The sequence below is a fragment of the Pseudorasbora parva genome, chromosome 19 (assembly GCF_024679245.1).
Source record: "Pseudorasbora parva isolate DD20220531a chromosome 19, ASM2467924v1, whole genome shotgun sequence".
Taxonomy (NCBI): Eukaryota; Metazoa; Chordata; class Actinopteri; order Cypriniformes; family Gobionidae; genus Pseudorasbora; species Pseudorasbora parva.
In genome coordinates this window covers 9,437,761-9,451,796 of record NC_090190.1, presented here as the reverse complement: position 1 = coordinate 9,451,796, position 14,036 = coordinate 9,437,761, and the positions used below count along the sequence as shown (strand labels likewise).

The window sequence follows — 14,036 nt, the reverse complement described above, 5'->3', positions numbered from 1 at the left end:
GGCTTCACACTCCTATGAAGGACAGTCACAAAGGAAATCGCTATTCTGCTGAGTGCCTTGCCGTGGGCTATTGATAAGAGCTCTGGGCTTCTCATTATTTGGCTGTCTTAACTGAAAGTCAGGCCAGAGGCATGTGCTACATACATCACTCTTTAATTCTGCTCCTGTACAGTGTTTCGGCAGAACCCAGAAGGTCATGTGGCAAGAAGTGGCGCATAATTACATTGCCAGACTGAATTAGTCTGATGCGTATGGATGAGATGAAGCTTATCCATACTGGTGTAAGGTCATCGCTCAAGGCTCTGGATGCTTGTGTTCTCTTGACCTGCTCTGCAGGGTTGCAATGATACGTCATTAAATCTAGATATTGCAATATAAAAATGACGATATAATAATAATTTATATAGCGATTTTCAAGGCACTCAAATTCACTTACATTGAAGGGGGGGATCTCCTCAACCACCACCAATGTGCAGCATCCACCTGGATGATGCGACGGCAGCCATATTGCGCCAGAATGCCCACCACACATCAGCTGATTGGTGGAGAGGAGACCGAGTGAATAAGCCAATCAGGAGAGGGGGATTATTAGGAGGCCATGATGGACAGAGGGACCAATGGGCAAATTTTGGCCAGGATGCCGGGGTTACACCCCTACTCTTTTTCCGAAGGACATCCTGGGATTTTTAACGACCACGGAGAGTCAGGACCTCGGTTTAACTCACAACCTCACTAACACCTCTACCAGCAGCAACCTAGTTTTCCCAGTTGGTCTCCCATCCAGGTAGTGACCAGGCCCAGCCCTGCTTAGCTTCAGTGGGAAACCAGTCTTGGGTTACAGGGAGATATGGCTGCAGGCTGATATGTATTAGTGATGTATAGTATATAATTTGTGATATAGAATTACTGTTACCCAAGAGTCAGCTTAAATTTTTACGGTATAATTAGTACATTGTGTACTTACCCTCATGTCGAAAGATTCAAAAAAGATCATAAAGGCATCATAAAAATTATTTTGGGTAGACAAGAGGGCTTTAGATGATAAACAGATCTACGATGCACATACTGTAGTTAACACATTATATGTGTGTGACATGCGAGAAAAACATAAGTTGTGAATTTTTTGGATGAACTAGCTTTTTTGGGATGAACTAAACCTGGAAAACCCTTAAAGGTGCCATATTAACCCAACAAAATCTGGATACCCCCCCAAAAAAGTGCAACCCTAGTTTATACATCTATAAACTGGAACTGATTTTTCACATTTTGCATAACAAACACATAGACCAACCACCATAAGCAACATTAAACAAATTGATGCATGCAAAGAAAAACTTGATCTGCAAACATAATGCATGTCCGTATAGACCGCGTTCATGTTCTCCATCTGAATCAGACGCTATTTTCACTTAGCATTGTGCAGATCTAAATGAACGAAGTTCCCAGAGGCCTTGATTCACCTGCCATTAGTCCACAGTTTCAATTAGATAATTAATCTAATTAGTGCCGATTCATTCTCCTTGCTGCCACTCTGAAGCGAGCATTAATATTGCTGCTTTTTTGGGTCATAAAGCTCTCACATCAAAAGAAATATGACGAGAAGCCAGCATGGAACTAAGAGGAAATCTGTTCATGGATTCTCAGTCTGACCGTGCATATTAATGCAATTAGCCTATAAAGTGAGATAAAAGTCTACTTTACAGCACGCATGCTAGCGCAAGAGTCCACTTTACATAATTACAGGGTTTGCCCGAAAGATGAGGGATTGAACCTTTCCCTGGCAGTGAACTGACTTGAGACAAAGAGGGAAGATTAAAACGTGATTCTTACCTTCGTACACGGCTTTGAAGCCCTGGCCACTTACAGCGTAGTCTGACAGCAGCCATAGTGTAAGTCTGGGTCCTGTGCTGACTATAGGGGCAGGAAGTTGAAACCCCGTCAACCTAAAACGCAGAGAAGGAACAAAGCTCACGTTAACCGAGAGTATTGTTATACATACCAAACGCTGGATCTTGGCGGCTGCAAATGTGTAAGTGCCAAACAGACTGCTAAATCTCAATTTTCAGCTTTAACGGAAAATAAAATCTTTAAAAGCTGTTTACTGTGGTGTAAAAGATAACTAGGACAGCACAGGTGATAAGTGAGGGAATTCTGCACAGAATGGGCCACCAGAGACACCATGGTTCATGCACCAATCATCAGAATGGTAGCTAATAAACGCTTTACAGACCTATCAAAATCACAATCAATAGAGCAGCTAAAAGAGCTTATTTCACAGGTCAGAGGTTGCAGATGTAAGCTATCAGCTCTGCTTTCAACAGTATGCATGCCAATGGTGTTACACTATCTATTATATTATTCAAAAATACACTTCACACAGCGACTTGAGTACAGCTGTTTTATGATGAGTGCGTTTTCAATTTCTGTATGACATTTTATTTGGATATTTTGGTTAAAGTTATAAATGCTACGGTGACAAACAGTGTTGAGGAAAGTGACTTTCAAAAGTAATGAGTTACAACATTGTGTTACTGTGTAAAATAGTAACTGTGTTAGTTACTTTTTATAGTTACATTACGTTTTTGCAGGTTTGCGAAATATTTTTAAAGGGTTTGCATTTCACAGTTTTTATCTAGTTTGAGGAATACTGAATCTGCTTTTGTGTAAATGAGATGAGTAAATGCATGTTCATTTTTAATCTACAACCGTCGTATTTAGATAACGCCTCTGTGTATGATTTTTCTCAACATGGGAACAATAAAGTAAAAAAGTAACTTGCGCTACTTATTTGAAAAAGTAACTCAGATATTTTGTTGTAAATTTACAGTAATGAGTTTTTAAATTTTTTATGAGAGCATCTTTACGAGAAAAAAGTAATCGGATTACATAACCTGCGTTACCTATAATGTGCAACAGTGGGGACAAAATTGTTCAGCTATTACAGTGAAGAAGATAAAAATATTAAAATCTATTGAAGCATATCCTTCCATTATTATTTTTACAATAAAAAAGAAGACAAATGGAAGAGAACATCTCCCTTGAACATCTTCATGTTTGTGCTTTAAAGTCAATAAGTATCTTAAAAGAGATTTTAATTTGAAAACATTTTGACAAGGCAAGGTTACATGTAGTTCATTGTTTATTTTTTGTGAATACCTAAAAACGTAATATTTAATCATTAATAACTCATTCTTTGTTTAAAAAACAAACACTTTTTTTACATATTTTATTTTAAAAAAAAATTTATAGGAAGGTATAAAGACAATCTGTTGTTACTTTTTGCTTGATGGTTACTCCATAAGACATTTTAAGAGTCATTAAATTCAAAACCACATGAAACCAACATAAGCATAAAAGTAGATTTTGAAGAACATTAAACTAGATTTTGAAACTATCTTATCCCTTTTATCTTGAAAACACTTATACATGACTGGACCATGCACATAAATAATACTGTAACGCATGCTTGCATGTATGAACATAATAACATTTGTTTTCTTGGTCAAGTAAATGTTCATAACCTTCATTAATTCAATGTACTGTTCTGACAGGGTACCACTAACTGCAACAGAGTGGAGAAATCCGTAGTATACTGTACGAATGCATCCTGAGGGCTATTTTTTTTTTTTTTTTTTTTAGATTAGAACAAAACGGAGCCTCCAGCTGCCAGGTGTGCTCGACAACTGCGCAAAAGTGCTCGCATTTCCCCACAGCACCACTATGACCCATATAGTCCTCCAGGGTGTCAGCAGAGCAGGATGTTAAACCGTGTGATGCAGCTTTAGCTACAGGCAATGCTCTGAGCGTTCATGTTCCAGGGCTCACGTCAGTTTGCCTTTTCAGTCAGATCTGTCATCTTACCTCCATCAGCCCAAACCTACCAAACGGTCACCCGGCTGCAGCCTCAACTATTTTATGCCTTTGTTAGAGATAAACTAATTGAGCTGAACTGTAGGTGGTTGATTCAGACGGGTGAATAGGTATTTTGAAAAATACTCAGAAAGCAATTGTTCAAAATGACAGCACTTATTGTCTAATTTCCTCAAAAAGAACATTGAAAAGACATTTTTCCACAAAACAAAAATCATTGCAGAGCAATGATTTGTTGCCAACTAAACATTGCTCTGCAAACTGCACGGCTCAACCAAAGGTGTGAGTTTGGGACCAGACTACGCGTTCATCCAACCAATGACAGGCAGGGGAATGTTTGAAAAACCTGATCTATATCATTATTATCGTTATTTTAAGGCAACTTTTAAAGGGTGCATAACACACAGTGTTTCTGCCAATCTAATGTTGATATTGAGTACCTATAGAGTAGTACTGCATCCTAGTTATCTCTGAAGTCTTAGTTTTATCAGATTTAAGACGTTTGGTGCACAGTCCTGCAGTATGACTTCTATGATTGTCTCAGTTTTTCAAACAGACAAACCATGACCAAAATGAGCGCTAGAGATTTATTTGTAGCCACCATTTAAATCCTGTGTGTAATGCCACTCACTGTCACCGAATGTGTCATTGATTGATGATATAAAACTCTGGACGAGTTTTCTTGGGTGCGTCCATTTTTAATGCGCCCTGACTATTGCACAATCTGACATGAATGACAACTTCTTACAGTGTGGCATGGCTTACAGCGGGGATCATGTTCGTTCAGTCTGACAAGGAACAATCGTAAAGTATTATAAATACTATTATAAATCGCACAGTGCACCTGGCTTTATTTGGGAAGCTGAACAAGGTTATCTTTCCCTCCCAATCAAAAACACACTTCTTTAGTGACATTGTAGATTTTGTGTTGACAAAATGACAGCGCTGCCGACAGCTTCTGTAACACGAGCGAAGCTTGTTTATGACGCTTTTGCTCTTGCTCAGGTTGATTTGTGCAAGCGCTCATCCGGGTGTCAATACAAGGAATTCAGCCCTTTATGCTGTCATACAAGGGCATACTCTGAAAAAAAAACGTTCAGAAACTTGTTCAAATCCTGAAGGAGTGTATTTGGCATGGACATACTCTTACAAAACTTTGGCAGTTTTTTTAAATTTTGATTCATGATAATCCAACTCTTTAACAGTGTAAATAAGGCCTAGTCCACACGTACACTGGGATTTTTATAAGGCAGCGGCTATTTGCACTAAGTGAAAATAACATTTTCTTAGCAATAGATGATATTTTCACTAAGTGCAAATAGCTGTAGATACTATTTACTAAGTGAAAATAGTGATATATTATATTTATACCATATAAAAGTAGGAGTTCTTTGCAATATGTGTAAATAGTAATTACATGTAATTTATTCTTTATTTTGACAGATACATACTATTTGCACTGCAGTAATAATAGAATGTGAATAATATAATTTTTTAATTTATTTAAATTGTTACAGCTTTCCTGTAGCTCAACCAGTAGAGGGTGGTGCTAGCAATGCCAAGGTCATGGTCATCCCAGTGAAAGCAAGAAATGACAAAAAAACATGTACTAGGGCTGTCCTCAACTAAGGATTTAGACAATCGAATCAGAATTGTCGAATCTCTCTATGGTCGACTGATAGTCGAATCATCTGTGTGTGTGAATGGGTTGGGACGGGCACGACACTGTCAGCAGAAGGGTAAAACTATTTTTATTTTCGTTTCCACACTGCACACAGCAACAACTTTTAATAAAGCGACCAAAACTGCTTGCCAACGGACAGACGAACTGACAATGGCTTTCTTATTCAGGTTTAAATAGCCTGAAAGTTAATGTGGTGGATAAACATTCATAAACCGATTTCTCATAACATGTTAAAGCCGCGATCGAAATACAGAACATCACACAAATATATAAAAGAACATTTTGATAAATAAACCTAAAAAAAATACCTGCCTAGAGAGGAAAAGAACACTTTGAGTGCGTTTACATGCACGTTCTTAAGCCGATTGTGCCTGAAGCGGGTGAAGACGTAGGCCTACGCGAAGCTCAGCCCTGCGCCTCAGAATCTCACTCACACCGACACCTGACACGCACATTATATACACGCGAGCTCAATTTTAAATTGACTGACAGATGAGCTGCACGAAAGCGCTCTGTGGTGCAGCAGGATTTTAAACAACTTCCCGAGTGGCCGCGGACAGCCGCTGATTGCTGCCGCCGGTGCGTACACTCATTGAACATGTTCTAATTTTAAAGGCGCGGTGCGAAGCTCAGCGCCCTTAAAGGGGTCGCACACCGATGCTCAGCTCAGCGCTACGACACGCCTTTAAAATATTGAGCACCCCCATATTGCCAAAATGGTATGATCCTCGTTTCATAACACCCGCGAAGATTCGACCGTGAGATTGGTGGTCGAATCAGGCTCCGCATATCGATGCATCGAATCTTCGACTATTCGGGGTCACCCCTAATGTGTACCTTAAAAAAAATAATGCAATGTAATTCGCTTAGGATAAAAGCATCTGCCAAATGCATAAATGTAAATGGATGCAGCCTTAAAGGAACACTAAAAGCCTATACCTATCTCTAATTCTGCCCAATAAATGCTTTTATTATTATTAAACATTTTGTTGGCACTTTATTTACACATTTATAACATTTTCAAAAAATGTAAAAAAAAAAAAAAAAAAAATTAGAAAATGCAAAACACGCCTTGAAGCGCTGTCAAGAGCATGCCAAACCAACATGTGGCAATATAACCCTAACCATAAAGCCAATGCATTGGTTTATCCATCATTTGACTCATTTTCTGACTAAACAGCAGTTCATCAGTGAGGATCACGTCTAGGCAGAGAAGGTAGGAAAGAGGCACTAGCATGATACTGCAACAGATGAAGTAAAGACTGCCCAAAATAAGGCCAGTCTGGACAGGAAGCAGTGGGGTGTGCAGAGGCCAGAGGCGGGCTCCATTAGGAGCGATTTCCACATGGATGAGTGTTGCAGCATCCAGTCCAGATTCTCCATTAGAAAAAGGAGCGCTTCCCTCTCCAATTATCTCAGGAGCTGCTTTGGAAAGAGAGCAGGGACACTGCAGGAAAAGGGAAGAAAAAAATGGAGAAGACGAACAGGTGGTGGTTTACAGAGTTCATTGAAGAGGGAGGAAAGACAGATTGGACTTCGAGGCGTGTATTTGCTTCAGTGTTTGTGAGAGTGCTAGGGGTGTATATCACAATTTTATATTGTGAATGATTAAATGATCTCCCTTTTAAAGAGAGATCATAGTGCCGTGATACAGAGTACAATCACATCACATGTTTTGCAATGCAGCAGTTATTCTCACGTGACACTGCAGTTCTTGGCCAGCATAAAACCATGCCTTGGCTCTTAGTGACAGCAGCCTAATAAATCTGATGTCATCATTAATGTTAATCAAAAGACAAAGAGAAAATACCTCATTGCTCTTGCCTGAATAACTAGACATTTAATTCATATAGTGATATCTATGTAGTCTTTTATTTTAACAATAGTTTATTCAATTTCTAACTTGAATGCTGAAATTATTAATGCACTATATTTCATTTGTATGTTATATCTTATTTGCCAAATTATTTGTAATTTGCATCTTTGTTCTTATTTTTAAAAGTCAGAGGAGGTAAGGAAGGAACAGCCTACTCAAAATTCTGAGGTGAAAATGGGATTTAATGTTGATACAATTCCCAGTTATTAATTCCATTTCATGTCTCAGAGTGTGTATTTCTTGCTTGTATCTTCAACACTGTAACAACACCATAAAATATTACTGAAGACGGAACCATCACTGCTCTTCCCCAAACGTGTTGAATCTGCCGATGTAATTTCAACTACGTGGACATCTGTGCTAAGGCGAGTCTGACGGTCGGTAAAAAAACTCTGTCGGTAAAAAAAAAAAATTAGCTGACCACCATCAAATCTGCCATTTGGAAAACTGTGCTAAGTTAAGTCTAAAAGTATAAAGGAAGAGAGACGACAAATCCACAACCAGACTTTTACCTCGGTTGTTATCAAAAATCGGCCAATCACCATTAAGTATTTCACTTTCAGCTGTTGAGGGTTGAGTAAAAAATACATCACAGAAGGCTAGCATCCCTTGGTATATCATCGTAGAGATATAAATTATGAAAAATGTAAATGCTGAAAATGTACCAACTACCTTAATTATTGAGATCTTAAATAAAAAATTTTTTTGAATATTTGACTGATTAGATATTTTCAGCAGAATGAGCAGATTAGAACATATTCTGTCTAAATGTAACTAAAAACACATTTTAAAGTAGTTAAGCAAAAATAAATAAATCATAATAAAATAAAAATGTACCCTAGAGGGGATGCCCAGACTGGCTGTGTGTTGCCTCTATTTTAAAGCCAACCAGTCGCCACTGATTAAATAACAAAGAAAAAATAATAATAGTATCGCCAACACCTACTTAATGGTCTAAATTGCCTGTTGTTCTTTTTTTTTTTTTTTTTTACCTAGCAAGCCTTAATTTTGTTTTGTTTTTTAAAGAAAAATTGTTTGGCTGTACTGCTGAAGTGATTTGTAAAATAGTGTTAAAAACCAACATTAAAAAGAATCATGATCAGATCATGGATAGTGATCTTGTCTGATAAAAATGTGATGTATGATATGATATGATGAGATATGATATGCCATACTGCCCACCCCTTGTCTTCATGTACAGTCTGTATTTGCATGCAGTCTGCTGATAACATAAGTGAAAAAATATTTGAGTATGCATCGTCTTAATGTGAGTATCAGTATGAGTGTGTTCTCAAAATGTGTGTGTGTGTGTGTTAGGAAGAGGGTGTCACTGTAGAAATTCCCCTGATTAAAGCCATCCGTAAACACCCCACCCGCCCTCCTCCAGCCTTCAGGAGCTCCAAGCACAGGCTGATTTACTGAGTCCTGCACTGCTTCATAATAAAATGTGATTAAATGGAATGTCAGGCCATGAATAATGAACCTCACCGTCCAACCACTGTCACCACACATCAGAGTGGCTACCAGTGCTCGGTGTCCCACACTACAGTTCTCAGCACTAAACTGTAACTGGGGTTAACACTAAACTGGCCACATTAGCATAGTTGGCACTATCTGGATTTCAGACATGGCCTTGCTCCAATAATAATGGAAGCTGACACTGTGTCTGCACAGCATGTTTGAAGGAAGCGAAACCTAGCATCCCAATGAAAACCGACTGTTAAAATCTAAAAAAATCGTATCCTCACCAAGGCTGCATTTATTTGATCTGCAAAAACAGTAATATGCTGAAATATTACTACAAAATGTTTTATTATTATTTAAAAGTGTAATTTACTTGTGTGATTGCAATTTCTTTTATCATCAATGTTGAAAAGAGGTGTGCTGCTTATATTTGAGCAGAATTCCTTGAAGAATAGAAACCTGAAAAGAGCAGCATTTATTGAAATAGCAATCTTTTGTAACTGTCTTTACATTCACCTTTGATAACTTTTAATAAATCATTGCCCATTAAAAATGTTTTTAATAAAAAATCGTACTGCATCAGCAGCATGTTCCCGGTTCATAAATAACAGGTTCGTAAATAAAACACCATCCGAATGCACAAGTTTTATCACAGAGGTGCCATGCAAATATCTTTCTACAGACATCCATCCACATGAGAAACATTTACCATCCAAATAGGGCTATGCCAAAATATTTTGTACAAAATGTCAAAAGTCAAAAATAAAAAATAAAAAAATTGTGCAGCAACAACTGAGAGCCAGATGTGTGACCAACCATAGATAGAGCAAAAATGAAAGGAAAAGAGTGCTTGCGACATATTCCTAAAAGTTGAGACACTTTGAATTAGACTCTGTGGGCCCTAATTTAATGATCTGGTCTGAAGTGCATGGCACAGGTTCACTTAGGGTGTCTGAATTTTGCTAGTTTAATGATGGAAAAAATACAGTCTGCGCTCCAGGCACATGGTTTAAAAGGATTGTCACCTAGTCTCGTATTGGTCGAGTCATTGGTGTGTTTTGGCCGTCACGTGCAATAAACCAATCAGAGTCTTATCTTTCATTTCCTTTAAAAGCCAGTTGTGCTTGTACCATGGTGGAATTTGCGAACGGAAAGACTGAACGCTCCTCCAGAGAGGAATCGGATTATTTTTAATATTTAGAAATGTTTGTGCAGTGTGTGTGTAATAAGCAGTGTACACGTGTTGTGCACCTGCCTATATAGGCGCATATTACTAATGTGCCCTTCAAGTAAAACAAAAAATGCTGCATTATTGACTTAAGACCAGATTTTTGTTGGTAAATGGTGCAGTTGTTTTCAGTTGCCTCAAAATAGCAACGCACCAGCAATGCGCCTTAACTCACCTCGTTTTTAGACCAGCACGCCCATGGGTGAACAGATGGGCGGGAGTGCATTTGCTATTTAAACAACGTGGTGCTGGGCATGAAAATGATAACTGTGTTGGGCTGAAACTAGCAAAAAACAGTTGCACCGGGTGTTTGATAGAGCCGGTGTCTTATAAACGCTCATGGAACGAAATGCTAAAACAACAAACGCTACCAAAACCACCTGCTTTCTTTTCTTAAACACCACATTATCAGCATCAAACTAAAGTAGGCTGGCCTCACTAATCTCATGAAAGGTGGGAATCGCTGAGCCAGCCATATTCCAGCAGGAAGAAGGACACCCTGGAGAGAGGAAAGAAAGAGAGGGGAAAACGGATGCAGGACCAGGATTCTGACAGGCAAGCAGAGCCAAAACATTAGGGGATAAATTATAGAGAGTGCAAGGGTGAGTGAGGAATACGTTATGTGTGTAGGCATCTATCAATCCTATGACATTCCGGTGTAACTGGGATCTGAAGTAAATGAATCGACAGCTTGTTTCTTTGGAGGAGGCAAATCTCTTCTTTGGCGGAGGGAAATCTGCAAGCTCATCTAAAGCGATATGTGAAATGTCCATAAACAATTGAGTTTTTCTACACATTGTCCTGCCCGGATGGATACACAAAGTCCACCTGTAGGCCAGAGGTATGAGGTGAGGTGAACTGGATTGATAGTGCTCTCAGCGCAGACTGCTGTGTCCAACACAATCACTGCAGTAACTCTCGTCTTCAAGGACTCGAAGCATTCCTGGGTGGCAGCAGTTATGCACCCACTGGAGCGCCTCGGAGTGGCTAACGTCCAGGGTAAAAGCCGTCCAATTATCCTCTCCTGCCATTATTTCCAACTTTCATAAACACATGCTTCTCCATTCCACCTACCCACACACATTTCCACTCAAACACCTCTCGCCCAGCCACCGGAGCTATTTTTGCACCACTACCATGATAGGTGGATAGTGCAAGTCTATCATGGCTCGTAATATGTACGATGAGTGGTTTAGTGCTTGAGTCTGGATTACTGTAATGTATCTGACTTAAGAGTACACACAGAATGGAAAGCAAACAGACACACCAACCGAGGCCTCGGCCATCTGCTAGAAACATCTGTGAAGAACTGCATTACAGTGTCGTGCAAGGTCCTATCCACACTATCATTGCCTGTTTGAATACGGAGCATGTTTTTTGATATCTTGTAGTAGCTAATCAGCTAACATTATGCTATGCTAGTAAGCTAAGCTGCTAGCTAACTGAAGACTACCTGAAATAAAGAAAGGGAAATGTTTAATTTGACCATTTTTGACTTATTTTGGTAATAAAATGTGACATAATTTAAAAGCCATTTATTCTCATTCAAATTTTATATAATTTATAATCAGGCATGGAATAGGGTACCCATAAATAGAGGGTCATTCTTTTTCTCAGCCAAATATATTGTTTTGAGGTCCAAGGTGTATGGGATCTTGCACAATTGAGAGAATCCAAAATGGATGTCCTCCTTTTGATTTCTTGTTATACGTGACGAAGCGGCAGCTGCATTGATAGCGAAAGATATCTAGAAAGGTCTGTACTGGGTAAAGTCCTCAAATCAAATATCATCTCCATGGTGATACCTCATTAGTCTGTTTGGTTTGGTTCAGATCATGTCAGCGCAAACAATGTCAGCACAAATACCACCTATTGGTTTCAAATATTGTGGAAGTGAAATATTAATGTAAATATTATATTTTAATCTTTACGAATATATGAACAGTAAAATGGTTGGACATAAATATCTTTATAAAAATGCCATCATAACACATATTTGCTCAGTTGCTTGGTTGGTTCAAGTGTGCAACCTGGATACTGCTACACTTACTTTAGCAAACTATGCAGCAAACTCACAAGCAAATACATTGAAGTAAATAAATGAAAGTAAGCTAAAGAAATAAAACATTAAAATAATAACAGAACTAAATAAAAGCAAAAATAAAAGCATAAGTAAATACAAATTTGCTGATCAGACAGCAGCTTTCACCCTGTAGCCCAAGCAGGGTTGAGCCTGGTCAGTACCTGACATGGGGATGCCTCCTGGAAAAACCAGGTTGCTGCTGGTAGAGGTGTTAGTGAGCCCAGCAGGGGGCGCTCACCCTGCTCACCCTGATCTGTGTGGGTCGAAAATAGCATTTTCAGTATGCCGCCCTAGGCCTCAGTGTTTAGCGCTAAGGTTTACTCTCGTGCAACATTTTTTTGTAACTTTGTGAGCTGCACTTCTGAAAATGCACAACTTCAAAGATGATCTGAGTAAGCAGATCAACTAAAAACTCAATATACAATACAATACAATACTATTCTAATTTAAAATACATATTTTTAAAAAGTCATTTCTGTATCAGTTTTTGGCCAAGTGCATCCCAAATATAATGAAATGTCTGTGATAACTGTGATGACCCTTCAGAGTACCAGCTCAGCACTTAACTAACAGAAAGTCTTACGCTCAACAGACTTCCTGTGCCCTCCTACTGTCCCCACAGCACAAAAACACTATCGGAGGTATCGGAGCAAAAAGAGCTCTTCCCGTTTTATTCACTTCTAATTTCATTCTACAGCAATAACCCTATACTCAAACAATTAGGCCATTATTTCTGTTTATCTACATTTCAACTAATGTGCTTACATGAGTCATTTGTCCTGAAGCGCAGTTGGAGGTCCTCGGTGTCACATCACAGTCGCCTCAGTTCTGCCTTTTAAATGCTACTTAATTTCAAACTTTGAATACATGGTAAACCATTAAAAAAAAAAAAAAAAAAAAAAAAACGATCTTGGAAAAATGTCAGTGGAAAGAGAGAGAGTGCAGACCAAAAAATAAATAAAAAATGAAGAGAGAGAATATAAAACAAAGAGTAGGGCCCTATGATTTTCACGATGTAGAAAACGAATCGTGGAATCCGGCCATAAAACGGAATTTACTGTTTAACACAGAATTTGTAAAATCTTGGATGAATAAATGAAAAGCAGATCAGTAGACTTAAATCAAATTGCGACAATGACTTGTCTGTGAATATTAAAGTGCAAAAAGACTATTTAAAAATGAATCCGGCATTTTCTACGTGTCTCTGAGTGAATGATTGGTGCAGATGAGCGGTATCATTTACCAAAATCACACTGAAGCTAACCGTGTTTGTAGACACACTGACCCAGTGTTAATTTTGACGGCAAATGTTTATGTTTTAGTGATATTTTAGTCACCTGAATTGTTTTTAGTTTAGTCTAGTTTTTTTCGTCAGTGAAATAAGGTCGTTGATGAAAAGGATGTCATCATTTATCATATAAACACAGACACTCAAAGATCTTGATGGTAACCCATCAAAATAAAAGTTTGGTTTAAAGAAATTATGACAGAAATATATTACTGTTGTACAGTATAATTTAGCTACATCTCAATGTAATATTAATAATTATTATTACTAAAACTTTATTTTTAAGGAATAATCAAAAATGGAATTTGATGGGGTGTGTTTTAAAGGGCCCTAAATATGTTTTTATTTTATTTTTTATTTTTTATAAACTATTGTTAAATTGCATAAGTTTCATTTTTTCAATTAATTAGACATGCATTTTCATTACTAACATTTAATCTAACCATTACAATTAAAATGAGAAAATGATGGAAAAAAATGCATTTGGGAAAAAAATAAATTCATAGAGCCAATATTTCAAGAGGAGAAAATACTGAAGGGGAA

At 38.1% G+C, this 14,036-nt stretch overlaps 1 protein-coding gene across 2 annotated transcripts in view; it reads right to left on the bottom strand.

Moving 5' to 3' along the window:
* The window catches only part of csmd2 (CUB and Sushi multiple domains 2), a 367,226-nt gene that overhangs the window by 299,934 nt on the left and 53,256 nt on the right, over nt 1-14,036 (bottom strand). For both annotated transcript variants that reach the window (XM_067426365.1, XM_067426366.1), the window contains exon 3: nt 1,831-1,943. In XM_067426365.1, coding sequence (XP_067282466.1) covers nt 1,831-1,943 — 113 coding nt within the window. The remainder of the gene's footprint in view (nt 1-1,830; nt 1,944-14,036) is intronic.